The sequence below is a fragment of the Sceloporus occidentalis genome, unplaced genomic scaffold, assembly GCF_023333645.1.
Source record: "Sceloporus occidentalis isolate IW3139 unplaced genomic scaffold, rSceOcc1.0.p SCAF_3, whole genome shotgun sequence".
Classification (NCBI taxonomy): domain Eukaryota; kingdom Metazoa; phylum Chordata; class Lepidosauria; order Squamata; family Phrynosomatidae; genus Sceloporus; species Sceloporus occidentalis.
In genome coordinates, this window is record NW_028316983.1 from 200,331,258 (window position 1) to 200,349,256 (window position 17,999).

Genomic DNA, 17,999 nt, shown 5'->3' on the forward strand with positions numbered 1-17,999 from the left:
GAAACTACATGAGTTGCCTGTAGTTGAACAGTAGTTTTACTCTAAACAAAAAGAAAGGTGAAATGAATGAAATAAGATTTTAGAAAACTGGTATAGTGGAATGAATCAGACTAACTGTTCCTGTGTTCATTTTCAGACCACATTAGATGTGAGGAAGATAGGAGGTCCTTTCCTGGCCTTTTACATATAGGGCTTTCCAAAACAAAAAGGAGCATATGACCAGAGGGAATTGTACCTCCCCACTGCCTCATCCCTACAATCCTTTGCTTGAACAACTGCCCCCATTTCTGGCTTATTCCAGTGTGGGAGCCAGGAAGGAAGAGAAGCATGGGGATCATCTGTTTTCAGGGAAGTGTGAAGGGGACAGACATGTGAATAAGGGCCCCTTCGTGTCTGGCTCAATGTGGCAGGTTGTTACCCAATTGCCTGCTACCTCCTCTTTTGTCTTCCTGTAATTTCTCCCACAGTTGCTTCATCTGTGTCTTTTTGCTACACTTGCAGTTTCCAGTCTTTAGAAAGTTTCACTTCACTCCTTTAGAAGTGCAAGCTGTTTTCAGATAAAGCAACCCATAATGCCCAAAGTCTTCCTTTTTCTCCTCCTCCTCCTCCTCCTCCTTCTTCTTCGGGCTGCAATAAACCTTTCACAGCAGGAACTGGTGGGAAGAGTGGAAAGGAGACAGATACGACCCTGTTGGAAGATATTTATAGAAATGGGAACTGTTGAATTAAGCAAAGGATATTTAAGTCCACAAGGAAAATTTAAATTATGACCAATCTGGGAACATTGAACATTGAGTGTCTGGTAGAAGAATGTAAATCTTGATTTTAATCAGGCATTCTGAAAAATACATTTTTCAAACAATGTTAACGAAAATGTATAGCATAAGTCATTACGTAAATAGGCATCAGAAACATATGCTATAGTTATAGTCAGTTATCAGCCTAAGCATAGAAACACGTGAAGCTGTCTTATACTGAGTCAAACCATTCCATCTAGCCAAATATTGTCAGTTCTGACTAGCGGTGGTTCTCCAGGGTTTCAGGCAGGATTCACTGGCAGATAATCAGAAAAGTCATTGGCACTAAGCATTTACATGTGCTTTTGCTTTTCTTCTGGAGTCTGAATTAACCATTTCTGGTACATAACCAAGCACATTCAATGCCTTTAACAGAAAGGCTTTTCCATACTAGAGAATCTCCATGGCTAAAAAAACAACACTATGGGAAGAATTAGAACCACCATCTAAAATCCTGTTGGTTGCTATACTGGAATAGCTAAATTGGCATAGATGGCAGATGAAGGAGGAAATGGGGTGCAGACAATGCACCTGGGAAGGTAGGCAGGCAGGCGGGCAGGCATTGGATATTTTGCTCTCACCACTACCTAGAAAAAAGTGCAACCATTAGCACAGCACATGGACAAGATCCTACCACCATTTTCTAGAGAATGTAGCTTTCTACAGTTGATTGAGCTGGTTGCAGCTCCCCAACTCTCAATCTCAGAGTGCTGGTAAGACCTCTTAATTGTGAATGAAGAAAGGAAGAAGGATTGCATTTCAAGATGATGCAAACGACTTCTGTGCGACAGGGATCACAAAATAACTTTCAAAGGTTAAGCTTACAGTGCTTTGTAAATAAATCTTAATAATAATAATAGTAATAACCACAGTCTCAAACCTATCTACTTGTAGACACACAGCCTGGACAGAAGGTGCCAGTTTTCTGCCTTTCCACAGTTTTTTACACCTCCTCAAATTTGAAATAATTCCCCTTCCAGTGACCAAGACAGCTGAAGACATTTTGCTATCTAAGGCAAAGAATTAAATGGCAGCCTCCTCCTGTTCTATAAATGAGAGACAATTGGAGTAATAGTTGAATCTTGCTTCAACCCTACAGATGAGGCAGCGTCTTCTGCCCAACACTGAGTACAACAAGCAACAATGGCTTGGCCCTCTCACTCTTCTTTGATCCCAGAATCTGTTACTTGAGGTGGGCACCTCACCCTGCCTAATGATAGGGCTGGTCCTGCCCCCTAGAGTGCTGAGTTATTCCATAAGGATGTCTGTATTTAATTTATATCTTCAGTTTGCTTTCTCTCTACTCCACTAGACAACAACCACTATTTTGACATTATAAGAACCCAGCCAGCACTGGCATTCCTCAAGTGAGTCTGGATTGTCTGGGATGGGAGAGTAGAAAATGAAGAGAAATGCCTGTCTTGAACAACAGTGGCAAGTCTGTGGGTTATGAATGTTTCTCAGGGGAATAAGGCTCCCCAAACAACATAGAGGGTAAATAGATAGAGGCATATCTCCAACATTTCATGGATGAGAACTGCAACTTCTGTGGCCAGACTACATCAGAGTCTGGTCAAGATAGCAAAAGTTATTAATGAGGAAGAACACATGTGCTAGGAGAGGCTGCAGAAGTTTCCTTTTGGCTTTCCTCTCTTCCTTTTCCTCTCCCCTCTATTGAGTTAACTGAGGGGTTGTTCCCACTTAAGATTTGAAACGATTTAAAATACAACGTTTTTAATAAAATCGATTCAAAATAACACTGTTCTTATCCCGCTATCCGAATCGCTTTGTTCATCGTTCCCATCTGGTTATTTAAATCGAAGTTTTTACCTGCAAGCGTTCCTACTTGGCATGAAATCGGTGTTTAAATAAAGCGATTCTTCTCCTCCATACCTTATTTGGAGCTGTCAACCAATAGTACGTCAGAATGATGTAACGTTAATCCGGAATATTTGGAAGCGATTTATCTTTTGGCATCGTTTCCATTTCATTGACTGTTTGTGAATTTAGAGAATTTAGGAAAGCGAATTTAGGAAACCCAAGCTCTTTCCAGAGGAACTATGGGATAGGTTTTGCATGACAGCATCCCCTCTTCATGTCTCCCAAGACAGCCAGGGAGAATCCCTTCAGAGAGCACAGAGATCAATGGGGGAGGCTGCTGGAAAAGCGAATTTAGGAAACCCAAGCTCTTTCCAGAGGAACTATGGGATAGGTTTTCCATGACAGCATCCCCTCTTCATGTCTCCCAAGACAGCCAGGGAGAATCCCTTCAGAGAGCACAGAGATCAATGAAGGAGGCTGCTGGAAAAGAAGGGAGGGAGCACTCTTCCCAAAGATTCTCTTTCCAGGGTTGGAGGAGAAGGCAGATTCCATTTGAGAAATGGAGGGAGAAAGGCTCTATCCCCCCCCCCCCCCATTGATCAGAGCCCTTCCTTGCCTGGGCGAGATCAGATGCCTCCTCGCGAGGAGCCTTCCCTTCCCTGTCTGGGCGAGATCAGAGCCCAAGCGGGCAGGGAATGCCTCTTCGAGAGGAGCCTTCCCTTCCTGCCTCTCCTCCGTTAGAAATGGGCTCTCCCCACACAGAGGGGAGGTTGCAATCCACCGGCAGATGCAGGCGCTTGAGCAGCCGGGACTTCAGGCGCTTAAAGCGCTGAAGAGATTAAGCGCCTGTAAACCATTAAAATAAAAAATAAAAATAATCCTTATCTCTTATTGAAAGACCACAGCGGACAAAGGGGTGAGGGAAGCAAAAATGGCGACAGCCATGACGGATGGGGACAGAAAGGGCAACTCCCCCAAGGCCAGCCCCATCGCACTCGGCTCCTCCCATCCATCTAACCCAATTCAAAGGCTGTCGTTCCTATTTAAATACTCCGGTTCCTAACTCGAATCAATGGGAAAACGTAGGTCGGACCCTAGTGTTTTTTTAACACGCATTAAATGAGGAAAATTCGATTTAAATTTTTATCCCGTTCTACGATTCGATTTGTAATAGGGACGATTGTGGGTTGCTCTAGAACCATTCTAGGTTTAAATTGGATCCTAATAGGAACGCCACTCCTTGGATTCGATTCAGAACGCGGGGTTTCACCTAGTGGGAACAACCCCCGAGTGTGAACTACATTTGCAATTTGAACAGCTGATGAAGTAAGTTGAGGACAAAGGAGGAAAGTGGAAGAAGGAGAGATAAATTAGAACCTTTTGAAAGCAGCAGAAAAAGTGGAAGGACATAGGGGTAATCGGACTGTCCCTGTCAAATCAGAATAGTTGGCCTCTGTCCAGAGGTAAGTGTATGACTAAGCCATGTGGACCAGTGACATATACATTCTAGTTGACCATCTATTTGTTGCAATATTTGCTATTGCAACAAGTTAATTAGGACTTGCTAACTGTGCCTTTAGGATAGCCAGGTAAGAGGAAATTACACAAGAAATGCTAACTCTTGAAACAGAGAAGTACTTAGGTTTTACAGGTAAATGGATGGATGGGAGCATCCTGCCTCTTCCAACATGTCTACAGGTGAGATATGCAGCTAAATGTTGCAATGTGGAATGCTCCTGTACTTGGATCTGTTCCCACGCAGTGTTCTTTTTCCCTTCTTCCCCAACAGAGTAGATTGAGCATGCCATGACCATTAACACCTTCAGTCACTTTTGAGCTATTTTTTCGGTTCTCCCCTCTTTCAATTCTTTTCTTTTTAAAGATTTTTTTCTGTACTTGTATAAATCATAGTATCATAGAGTTGGAAGAGACCGCAAGGGCCATCCAGTTCAACCCCCTGCCATGCAGGAAATCTAAATCAAAGCATCCCTGACAGATGGCCATCCGGCCTCTGTTTAAAGACCTCTAAGGAAGGAGACTCCGCTACACTCCAAGGGAGTTTGGCCCAGTACAGATGGCGCAAAAGTGCCATGCTGGAGCCAAAAGTAGGGCACCGTCTTGGCATGGTGCCATCCATATGCAGCGCGCAATGATGCTGTCACAAGCGCATTGCGTCCAAATGGACCGGCGCGCGCCTGATGACATCGCACCACTGGAAGGTGCTTAGGGCACCCTATTTGCGGTGTGAGAAGGAGCTCCAAAATGGAGCTCCTTCTGGGAGGATGCCTCATTCCCGCGGCATCCTCTGGCTGCACCTGTTGGGGTGTCCATGGGGCATGAAGCCCAATGGACACCCCTTTCCAGGCCACGGGGAAGTGGCATTTTGCTGCTTCCCCATGGCCTGGAAAAGTGCTGGGTTGGAGCCGCAGGGGCAGCCGGTGAGGCTGCCCTGCCTCCAACCCAGCAAGAAAAGGGGCGGCTGTGGACAGCCCCTTTTCTGCTGTCTGTGCCCCGCCTTTGTTCTACTGTTGAACAGCCCTTACTGTCAGGAAGTACCTCCTAATGTTGAGGTGAAATCTCTTTTCATGTAGCTTGCATCCATTGCTCCGGGTCCTAGTCTCTGGTGCAGCAGAAAACAAGTTAGCTCCCTCCTCAATATGACATCCTTTCAAGTATTTAAACAGGGCTATCATATCACCTCTTAACTTTTTCTTCTCCAGGCTAAACATCCCCAGCTCCCTAAGTCGTTCCTCATAGGGCATGGTTTCCAAACCCTTCACCATTTTAGTGGCCCTCCTTTGGACACGCTCCAGTTTCTTAAATTGTGGTGCCCAGAACTGGACACAGTATTCCAGGTAGGGCCTGACCAGAGCAGAATAGAGTGGCACTACTACTTTCCTTGATTTAGACACTATACTTCTATTGATGCAGCCTAAAATCGCATTGGCCTTGTTAGCTGCCGCATCGTGCTGTTGACTGATGTTAGGTTCTTTTGAGTTTATTAATACCTTTCTCTAGTTTTGGTGCATGGTGCTGTTTTGTCTGCATAAGAAACGACACTTTGAGAACTAGGATGATCTTGAAATGAGGTGTTCTGTGCCTCATACATATTGATACAACACGAATATGCTTTGAGGATAATATTGTCTATACAAAGAATGCTATAACACTGTCAACATCTGATGAACTAGATCTTGGTGCAAAATGATGATTGTATGCTATTTGATGCCATAGAAAGGGGATTTACACCTTTTCTGTTGTAAATGAAAGTCTTGACCTGCAGACATGTCTTTCTTTAGTTCACTAGTAATCAGTCTCTTCTGCTCACTTTTTGGGGACTTGTTACCTCTTTTTCTCTTTTTTATTCCCAATTCAGCGTTGCTTAGTTTGAGGGCCTGCTTAGAGTACCTAAGAACCAGTGTGGTGTTGTAGATTGTGTCAGACTAGGACTCTAGGAGACCAGGTTTGAAATTCCTGCTCAGCCATGGAAACCCACTGTGTGACCTTGGGGAAATCACATTCTCTCAGCCTAGGAGGAAAGTAACGATAAATCTCAAAATAATTCTTACCATTAAACCCTGTGATAGAGTCACCAGAACTCTGAGTCAAAGTCACATAACAAACCTAATTACTAACTCTTCCTTGTTTGTTTACCTTGCATTAATTCTAATGGAAATGAATGGTCAATGTGACTTTAGCTGGCTCTGTGCTAATATATGTGTATCTCTGACAGTCATAACATGGTCCAATAACATCCAAAAATCCACAAAAGAATGATAACTTTATTGGGACAACCAAAATGCACAAAATACATGTTGCAAGCTCTTGAAGCTCCACAGGCTTCAACATCATGCAAAAGTATTAGCAGTAATACAGGGGAAACAAAACTATGGCAATGGTAGTCACCGACCTACATTTTGTTAAGATGTTGCTCCTGTTGTTTTTGCTCTCAGTTAAGATGATATGGGCCCCAGACCGGTACTTTGTGCCGGCCTGGGGGCAGAGTCGGGGTGCAGTGTCTTGATAATGTATGCCCAACTCCACCCCCGCCCCTCGGGCACCCTGACACTGCATGCTGCTCCAGGTGGTGCACAATATCATGACACACCTCCAGTCCTATGTCCAAATGATGTAATGTTGAAGGGGCACCATACAGCCATGCCGCCATGTCTCTGGCACCCTTTGGAGGGCACAAAAAGGAGCTGCTTTTTACAGCTCCTTTTTGCACCCTCCAGAGGCTGGATCAGGGCCATGGTGTAAGGTTTCCGCGGCCCCGATCTGGCTGAAGAAGGGGCCGTCCCTTCAGGGCTGTATGTAGAGTTCCATGAAGGGTTATCTGTGCAGACAGGCCACTCCTCCCTCTGGCCATGTGAACTTTGGGAGATAAAGAGCCACAAAGTCCAGGAAATAAAATTGAAAACCCAATGAGTATTATTAATGTTTTCTGCATGCAAGAAAGTTAAAATGGAATTAAAATGTTTCCTGTTACACATTCATCTATATCTTTGAAACAGTGAGGATAAGGAAGTGATAATTTTTATACTCATGCACATACAAGTGAAATATGGGATTCTTGGAATTTTGATAAGAGAGTTTGTTGTTGTTGTTAAGTGCCTTGATCCCAACTCATGGCAACCCTGTGGATGAAACATGTCCAAAAACCCCTATCCTCCAATGCTCTGTGTAAGTCCTGCAAATTCATACCCATGATATTATTATTATTATTATTATTATTATTATTATTATTATTATTATTATATCCTGACCCTCTCCAAAGACTGGGACTCAGGGCAGCTTACAATAATAGAGTCCATCCATCTAGCATGTGGATTTCATCTAGTTGTACTATCTTCTACCTTTCCTAGCACTATTGTCTTTTATAATGAGTCATATCTTCTCATGATGTGTTGAACGTGTGACAGCCTCAACTTTATCATCTTGACTTCCAGGGAGATTTCCAGTTTGATGTGTTCTAGGATCCATTTGTCTGTCTTTTTGGTCATCCACAGTATCCTCAGCACAATTCATCACTTCTTGAATTAATTAATTTTATTCTTATGTGCTTTCTTCACTCTCCAGCTCTCATATCCATACATGTTAATGGGAAATACAGTGGCTTGTACAATTCTAACTTTCATGCTCAGTTATATATCTTTACTCTCTAGTATCTTTTCCAGTTCTTTCATTGCTGCCCTTCCCATTCCCAGTCTTGTTCTGATTTCTTGATGACTGTCCTCATTATGTTCTATGCTTGATCCAAGGTATGGGAACTCTTTTACTATTTTTATTTCCTCATTGTCTAGGCTGAATTTGTTTAGATCCTCCATGGTCATTTTTGTTGTTGTTGTTTTCTTTATATTTGGCAGTAAGCCTGCCTTTGCACTTTGTTCCTTGATTCTTCTTCATGGTTTCTGTGATGTACACACATGGGATGTAATGCACCTGCATAGTACTAATTTGGAGCCTTCAAAACAGTCAGTTGGTGTTTTTGGTGGTAGCCCTGTCCCTCCACGCTTCCCCATATAAGGCCCCTCTGATGTCCACACCCCACTTCTTTTTCATCCACCACAGCAGTAACGTCGTTAAGAATTTCTCTGAGCATTTTCCTCGCTTTCACTTTCGGTTTTGACTTGGCTTGTTCTAAGGATTTTCTCTTGGATTCGCCTCAGATTTCAGTATTTTTGGCTCATCCTCAGACTTTGTACAGCATCTTCCACATTCTTCAAACAATATGTCAAGTGCAGGGGTAAGATCCCTGAAAAAGACAGCCATTCCAATTGCCTCCTCCTCTGCCTTGGAGAAGCCCATAACATGGCCTTGTGCTGCCATTGCCAGGCCTTCATGCTGCAACCACACCGCTAGTCTAAAAAGGCTCTTCTTTGGGAATAAGGCCTCCTTGCCCCGACTCCCAAGTCCCTCACTGGGCAAAAATTTCTTGGGTCCTCCGTTCAACTTGCTATCCATCAGTTGACTATGGACTTGCACTCGACTTCAACTTCACCTGAGCCAGCCTTGGCATCAATACCACCCATGGTACCATCTCTCCATGTTTCTGACACATTGGGTATTTCCAAAATGAAAAAGAAGAAGAAGCCTAAGTCTTGTCCATGACTTATGTACTCGCCTGGGACACCTCCTTTCTCTTCCATCTCAACCAATCTGCCCCTGGCCTCATGCCGACAATACTGACGTTCTTGCTGAGACCCATGGCTCTCCTCTACCTGCTGGCCAAGCTCAGGCTTTGCCTTTCCAGGAGCGTCCTCTACTACCACTTCCACAATCCCCACTTGTGGATCACGTAGATCAGCAGTCCTCCCCAAAATGTTCACGCAGCCATTCTTGATCTCAGGTAACCTCACCGACTTCTTGCTCTCCATCTCCACTTCTGCCTCAGCTTCAGAGCCTGACTCGGGACAAAGTGGTATCACCCCAGTCTCTACACCTTTCTCGCCTTGATGACCATGCTATTCTTGATGACCTACGTTATAGAGCCTATCGCTTGAACCATCCTTCTTCACTTTAGTACTCCGAAGATCATATATTTTTGGCACAATTGCCCCATTCTTCCCCTCATCTTCATTGATTCCACTCCAGGGACCATCAGCAATCTCCTCCACCTCCACTTCCAAGGAGACACACTTCGCTGCCCACTTGTGCTGTATGACCTCTTGACATAGACCTCTATGTCTTGCCACTAAATCACCAATGTGAAACATTTTGTTCCAGATTCCCCAAGGGGAATGGAAATCTAGGATACAGCTTTCTTTTTTATTGTCAAGGTCAATCTCCTGTACATCTTTCCACCATTTCCTTTGATAACGAAAGTCATCACAAAACTGTCCTTTGCTGAGTACAGCATTTGCTGGATTTTCTTGGTCAGTTTGTAAACCATTTTGAGGTTGTGTTTCCTCACCAGTTTCCCTATTCTGTCTGTGACTCCATTGAGGTATGCTTTTGGGTGGTTGTTTGTCTTCACTCCTCTTGGTTTTTCTGTGCTGTCAGCCCTTCTGATGTCTGAGCTGGAATAACCATTAGCCTGAGGAGTGAAGACAAAACAGAATAGAGAAACTGGTGAGGAAACACAACCTCCAAATGGTTTACAAACCATTTACAGACCAGTGAAGGATAGGAGAGACCCTCTCACGGCTGCAGGAGTTTAATGCATACCATGCAGCTGCAGACAAGTCTACATAGGGACCACCAAATGCAGTGTTCAAACATGAATCAAGGAACATGAGAGACACTGCAGACTGGGTCAGCCAGAAAAATCAGCAGTAGCAGAACACATTATAAACCATCCTGGGCATAAAGTGCTGTTAGAAAACACTGAAATTCATGCCAACAACTATCAGGTCAGAATGCACAGGGAAACCATTGAAATCCACAAGCACCTGGACAACTTCAACAGGGAAGAAGAAACCCTTTAAATTAGCAAAGTTTGGCTACCAGTTCTGAAAAACACTAAAATCAAGACCCAGCAAATTCAAATGAAAACCACCCAGGGTCAGCAGACAATTAAACAGACACAAATCCTCTTTGCATATCCTCCCACCTTGAGGCTTTGCCATGCAACAACAGAACAATGCACAGATTCACTCCTCCCAAACCAGGCTCACATAGTAATACATATACCGCACTCACTTCCAGACCAGCATTCTCTGAAGATGCCAGTCACAAATGCTGATGAAACATCAGGAACAAACTCTTCTAGAACATGGCCACATAGCACAAAAAAACCACAAAAAGCCAACTGTACATCCAGTTGCAAAACAGTACAGAGGATTATAATGATGGAACTCCCATTTTTAACATTCTGAACAGAATATTCTGTTAGGATACCTTAATAAAGTATTATGATCAACAAATTTTGTTGCTTTTCAACAAATAGACCTTATAATATATACTGTAAGCTAAATATGATCCCATGAGCTGATCAAAAATTTCTAGCTTGTTCATAAGTGGTTTTTATGATTAAGATGATGATTACCTCTGTAATTTTCATGTTATACTTAAGAGGAAGAGCCCTCCCTCCATGACATATGTCTCCATCTGGCCTGGGAAGGAGTGAAAAGACAGGCCCAGTGCCATCGGGCCTATCCTTAAGAAGTAGAGCCCTCCCTCCAGTCCATCTGCCTTGGTCCAGGCCTCAGAGGGAGAGAAGAACTGCTGGACATGATCCCCTTCCTCACCACCATTCCCTTCTCCTTTTGGGTCATGCCTTTTTAGATTGTAAACCTGAGGGCAGGGAACCGTCTAATTAAAAATAATAATTGTTAGCTGCTCTGATAGCCTTTAGGGCTGAAGAGCGGGATATAAATACTATAATAAATAATAAGAAGTAATAAGTTATCTTTCTGATTATATATATATATATATATATATATATATATATATATATATATTTCTGTCTTTCCTGACCTCTTTTGTACTGCAGAGATTATATATGTATATTAATAATCTGTTTCCTGTTTCCAAAGCTTTCTTTCTTGATTTATATCTTTTGCATCCACTGCCTCTTTATTCTTTTCTGTTCAATAAAGTATTTTTGTATGTTGGGTTTTATATCAATTTAGTGATAGTCATAGTTGTTAGGATCTGCTATCTGAAGGTACCTTTCTAACCAATGCTTTTTCAGTCTTTAGAAAAACTGTGAATGTATCTTTTAAAATATACATTTAGTTCTTAAGTGAATCCCAAACTCAATTTAAGTCTCTGCTTGCTGTTTTGTTTTCTTGTGGATCTTGTGTTATTTTCCATTGCTGTGCTTTTGTATCTGATGGTTTACCGGTCATTTTTAGGGCTGTTTGTGTGATGGAAAAGAAAATAGGTGTCACAATAAAATAACTCTAAAGATGCCAAGCTACCTAACTGCAATGAATTGACAAGTAATGTTTGAACATGAAGGCACGTAGAGCAATATACAGATGGTGTGGCAGCTTTTGAGTACTTCCCCTTTCTTTCTTCACTTCACAATAGCATTTAAGTTCCTCTTTCTCTTTGAGCTGCTCAGAACTTGGTAAAAGTACCAGCTCTCTTTACTTCGGGAAAATGGCTTGATTTTGAAATGGAAGGAAAGAAAAGTTTGCTGTCACCCTACTTGAGTTCCTGGATTATGTTTTTCTGATGGTTGAGCTTGCAAGGTAAAGTTGTGAAAATTTACAGAGATAAATGACAAGTCGCTATAAGGAGCTAGTTTGTATTTATCTAATTTATGTAATCAAAGTTCCTTTGTTGGCTTACAACAGCTAAAATAAGTTTACAATACAAAAAAACACAAACATTCAGCCTTTTTTCTCTGGCAAACTTTGTTGTTGTATGCCTTCAAGTAATTTGTGCCTCATGGTAATGCTAAAGCGAACCTATCAGAGGAACAGGACAGTTCAAAGTATGATCATGTCATGCCACAGGATCAGTTTCTCTGTACGTTACAGGGAAGAGAGTGGGAGATCTCAACTCTTTTACTGACATTCCTATATTATCACCTTTAGTTCTGCCTCTTCACATCCAGGAAACATATTCAGGGGTAGCAGTGTTGGCCATATAATAAAGTATTAGAACATCCAAAATTCACATAATAAAGATATCACTGTTTTGTGGATTTGGGATGTTCCTGACTCACCAGTAAGGTCAGAGAGTTCGCACACTGGAACTGTAATTGCCATACACATGGGGAAAAGATATATTTTTGTTATCTGAGGTGGATAATTAATTTGCATTATTTTGTATGCAACCTTTTGTCTATTACTTCCAAATCTATCTATCTATCTATCTATCTATCTATCTATCTATCTATCTATCTATCTATCTATGGCCATTCTGCAAGTTGTAACAATTTTCTTCTTTGTTTCTGTGTGTAACATTCTGCCTATAAGAGGGAATTCAAGCCAACCATATTTGTGAAAACATTCTGGAAACTACTGCACTCATAACCGGTGCTTAGAAATACATTTTCAGCATTTCTAGCTATTTTTAAAAAATAAAATTCAAAAGTTTAAAAACACAACAGAAGAATTCTATCAGAGTGCATTCTTTTAAAATGTATCTATTTATTTTGAAAAGTTCCATTAAAATGCTTAATAGAAAAACATTACCATTTTGACGGAATACAAAATTGTATCTCATTTGACTGGTGACAAAAAGTGGTTGTAGTGGAGTCCTGCATCTACCACCCTAAGGCAGATGCGGGTGCTGGAAATTATGGAGATCCAGTGTGTACATTGTACTTCACATGGGAGGGGGGAGGATTTATTTATTAAATATTTATACATCTTGTTTCACCATATCAGATTTCAAGATAATGTACAACACAAAATCAAAACAAAGAAAGATGAAGCCAGAATATAAAATCTTTAGACTAAGATCTGATCAGATTTAAAACCTTTGGGATCCTGTCACTTATCTTGTCCCCCTTCCCTCTTATGATTCTTCCCTGCATCGCCCTCAAGGTGATCCCTGCATGTGTTCTTCAATGGGGGTCACCATAGAAAGTGTGACCAGACTCTCTAGTAAAACTTAACAACAACTTTTAGACACAGTTGCAAAAAAGAATGAACAAACAGAAGTGTATTAAAAAAAAATTAAATCACACATTAACCCTTGAACTATTTAATCATTCACAGCTCCCCGAAACTCTATTCAGTCTTCCCCTGGCTGACTGTCCTATCTCTTTTACAGTTTTTCCCTATCTTAATGCCATCTTCCCCTATCTCTCTGCAAACATTTCCCTATCTGCATTCTGTCAGAAAAAAGCCTCAGTTTTGTAGCTTTTCTCCCCATATCTCAACCCCTTCACAGCAATTCCTCAGTTCTGATTGGCTGGTTTCAACTGGGCTTGCCTAGCTTCTCTGTTGACATGCCTTAGGCTGCATCCACACTCCATAAATAATCCAGGTTGATAACACTTTAACTGCCATGGTTCAATGCTATGGAATTCTGAGAATTATAGTTTGTTGTGACACCAGAGCCCTCTGACAGAGCAGGCTAAATGTCTCACAAAACTACAGTTCCCACAACTCCATAGCATTGAATTATGGCAGTTAAAATGGTATCAATAACTAAAAATGATACCTAAATGATCGCAGTGGTGACACCAGGCAAATTACTTTGGGTACTGCTCCATTATTGTGATGTTAGAAAGAGAGTACCAAATACCAGTCTCAGACAAGACATAGTGCTTACATGAAGACTTTAGCAAGTTTTCACTATATAAACCGGACAACAGGGACATGTGAGAGAGCATTTTTGCTTAATATTATTGTTTTTGTTCAACAGGGAAGTATGGGGTGTATAAAATCCAAACGAAAAGACAGTCTGCATGGAGATGGGAATGATTCGAAGATCCATCCAGTACGTAAAACTGAACGAACTATTTATGTGAGGGATCCAACGTCCAATAAACAGCAAAGGCCAGTAAGTAGATAGTTTCAGGGAAGATTGCAAACAGTAAGATCACAGCATGGCTAGCATATCTTTTGGTTTAAAAGAAACTTGCAAAAAGAAGAAATTACTTTTTTGTGGTGCTGGGTTGCTCAACACCCCCCCCCCTCCCACAAAAATATCTGAAATTCAGAATTTGTATGTGCATTTTGAGTTCACACTGTCACAGTGCATCCTGAATACAGTGCCTGGCTGTTGGTCAGTCACTGGAAAATTTTACTTTGCCATTTGCATTTAACAGATTTAATTCATTCTCTAATGAAACCACTTTCCATTTTAAAAACCAAACACCACCACTTTGGAGATAATTTTTCATGATGTAAGTTAGGAGTGAGCAACCTTTTGGCCCATGAGCTCGATGTGACTTTAAGATACATCCTGTAACCTACCCTTCATTTTTCCACTCCATGCTGCAGTTATTAGACCCTTCAAAAGAAATGGTTTTTTCAAAAGCCTAGAAACCTAAAAGCCTAATGTTACATGGGTACATCCTTAAGAGGTTTCTACTTTCCTACCCTTGTGCTGCACTGTCTCTTGAAAAAGCATTCAGTTCCCCTGTGGGATTTAGTTCTTGTTCTTTTCAGGCTGGGGCAAGCAGGGAAGAATATTGAAGGTGAGTGATGTCTGCCTTTCCTGTCCATGGGAGGTTCCAAGGGCCCCTGCAGATAAGAAAAATTATGCATGCTCATGCCCCATTATAGTGAATAAGTGGAGACATCCATGCAAAGCCATTGACAATAATGGAGTGGGGTGATGACTGGCCTGCTGATACAATAGGTCCACTATATTACACTTCTGTCCAGGTGTATCTACATTATGCTCCACTACCTACCAGCCTAAATACCCTAAATCCTGTCTGATCTTGGAAGCTAGCCAGGGTCAGTTCTGTGTAATACTTGGATGGGAGACTGGCAATGGATACCAGGTGCTGTAGTCTATGGGCTGATGCACACAGTCCAGAAGGAGCAACCTTGTGGCAGCTCCAGCCACAATCGTGCTGGAACCACGGCGACTGCACAGCCCACTTCCACTGCTGTGGTCCCAAGCCAGATGTCAACAGGAGTAGATTTAATGCACTCTTAAAAGGTCCAGCTCTTGTCCTGTAAGCACGGTCTTGGCTTCTGGCAGCTTTGGGGGGGGGTGTCATCTAAACACCATGCCCTCAAAGGAGCTAAAATCTGCTTTATTTGTCCCATGCATTTCAGGCTAATTTTTCAGAGGAAGGAACTGGCAAAACAACTTCTGAGTACTCCTTGCCTAAGAAAACCCTATGGTATAGGAGCCCTGGTGGCGCAGTGGTTAAATGACTGTACTGCAGCCACTCACTCACAAACTGCAAGGTTGTGAGTTCAATACCAGAGAAAGGGCTCAAGCTTGACTCAGGCTTGCATCCTTCCGAGGTCACTAAAATGAGTACCCAGATTGTTGGAGGCAATTAGCTTACAATGTGGAGTCGAAGGCTTTCATGGCCTGCATCCATAGTTTTTTGTGGGTTTTTCAGGCTATGTGGCCATGAATATGGCCACATAGCCCGAAAACCCCACAAAAAATCAAATAGCTTACACTTTGTAAACCACCTAAGGCGTGCTTAAGTGCACTGATAAGCAGTATAGAAAATGTACTTGTTATTGCTATCATTCATTGGGTCGCAGTTAGTCAATGGACAACTTGAAGGCACACACAAATGTACTTCAGTTAGGTTTCAGAAGAATCTTCCATTGTCTTTGGTGTATGGAATGCTATAAAAGAAAATGGCAACACTAAGAAATTCTTCAGTGTAGTCAGCCTTCAGTATTTTCAGAGGATATGTATTATTGAGAATCTTGTGGTTTGTGGAAAGTAGATATAGGGCCCATACAGACAGGCCAAAAAGTTGCTTCTGGTCACTTTGGAGGTATGCTGTTTAAATGACACACTCATCTTAAAAGGCCAGAAGCTGCGCCAAAGCTGTGCTCCAATTCTTAGGACTGGAGTGTGGCTTTGGTGCAGCTTCTGGCCTCTTAGGACACATGCATCATTGAAACAGCATACCTCCAAAGTGACCCAAAGAAGCTTTATTTTGGCCTGTCTGTACAGGCTCATAGCTGCATAAGAAGAAGCTTGTTCTAAAGTATCTAAGGCATAGGGACAAAGAAAGTGCCACCCATGGTCTTCATGTCTGTTCAGGCCATTAATGAAGGTCTCAGGCCTCCCCCAACTACATCATATTTTTTTTTGGCAAAACATTATTTATTTTACAAAAAAAAAATCCCCAATATTTTCTAGTAAGAGAGGGGTTGTCATGCTCCCCCAAGCTTTTAAAGACCTTTTCAGGCATTTTTAAGAGAATTTTTACGGTTGGAATTTGTATGATTGTATGTAATTTTGCTGTGATCCTGCCTTGATCTGTAGGGAGAGGTGGGAAATAGAAATAAATCATCATCATCATCATCATCATCATCATCATCATCATCATCATCATTATCATCATCATCATCATCATCATCATCATCGAAACTGGAAATGAACTTCTGTTTTACTTCCCAGTTAAAAAAAAGGACCAGGGAGGTCCTGAAATGAATGAAATGGCATGGCACCTAAATGGCATAACAGATCTTCTAAATGTCTCTCCTCCCCCCAAAAACATTTCTTTAAAAGTAAGACATTGGGGTAAGACATCCAAGGTTCAACAGGAGACCAGTATGGGCTCACAACAGTTGACCATGCTTGTTTTAAAAAGGCAGACATAAGGAATGTGATATTGCATATACTTATGTAATTATCTCACATGCATAAACGCTAACATTTTTTAGAAAGTTGGAAGCCATAATTTTTTGCATGTCATTCTCCTCTGACCACATTATGGTGCTAATATTTTCTCTTGTTCTCTAAGTTTCTGAGTATATTTTCTTATATGAGCAGCTACTCACTAAAATCTAACTCATATTAAACATGTTTGATTTTCTTTTATTTGTTTTTCAAACAGAGACTGAGTCCTCTGTAGTTGTCAAAACTACATTAGTCAAAATACCTTTTCCATTCTGTATGAATGAGGCAGACACAACATAGCATCATCACAAAGCCAAGGTTAACTGTGAGGACTTTCTACTGTGAAGTTCTAGAAACTGAGCATAAGGAGATTGTCCTTTCTAGTTGTCATTGAGGTAATGCACTCATGTCTTGAGAATGGTGCCCATGGAGTTCTAGCTCTACTGGATGAGATCTAAGGCTCATCTAGTCAAGCATTCCTTTCCCATAGTTTGTTGTTGTTGTGTGCCTTTAAAATGTTTCTGACTTACGGTGATCCTATCATGGCGTTTTCTTGGCAATCTTAGTTCGGAGAAGTTGTCATTGCCTTCACCTGAGGCAGAGAGCATGTGACTTGCTCAAGGTCAACCAGTGGGTTTCATGGCTGAGCTGAGAATCAAACCCTGGTTTCCAGAGTCCCAGTCCAACTCTCAAACCACTATGCCACACTGTCTCTCAGAAACCATGCTAAAATGCCTATAGGTGGGTCACATGTAAGAGATGTGCATGCACATAGCTCATATTCTTAGGCAACTGGTATTTAGCCTTAGTGAATTCTAGTGTGTATTCCTGATTTACTCTCATTCTTTCCCTAATTTATAATACTCTCAGTCATTTAAAAATCTAAGTGCAGAAACGATAATTGCTTCTAAATATTGACCAAGTTAATATAGTCAGCATTAAAATGAAAAACAAACACAAGCAAACGACAATATGTAGTAGCTGTTTTTTAAAAAAGATTTAATTTTATAAATATGAGTCCATGCATTTTATGGTGATATAAAACAGTTGTATTGGCCTTTTATTGTTGTTATTTCAGGTAAATGAGGATATACTTCTACCAGGTCAGAGGTTCTCTAAAGAAGGTATGTTTCTAAAAGGCTATAACTTAACAATACAAATCACAATACAAAGAATTTATCAGTTTGTTAAATGACT

At 41.5% G+C, this 17,999-nt stretch overlaps 1 protein-coding gene across 2 annotated transcripts in view; it reads left to right on the plus strand.

The window, feature by feature from the left end:
- Window positions 1-17,999, plus strand: part of LOC149317338 (tyrosine-protein kinase Lyn-like) — a 67,411-nt gene that overhangs the window by 23,486 nt on the left and 25,926 nt on the right. The window contains exons 1-3 of one of the 2 annotated variants that reach the window (XM_089517337.1): window positions 11,664-11,758; window positions 13,890-14,027; window positions 17,881-17,926. In XM_089517337.1, coding sequence (XP_089373463.1) covers window positions 13,896-14,027; window positions 17,881-17,926 — 178 coding nt within the window. In that variant the 5' untranslated portion in view covers window positions 11,664-11,758; window positions 13,890-13,895. Of the gene's footprint in view, window positions 1-11,663; window positions 11,759-13,889; window positions 14,028-17,880; window positions 17,927-17,999 lie in introns of those variants that run through there. The other variant, XM_089517336.1, reaches the window with a different exon arrangement.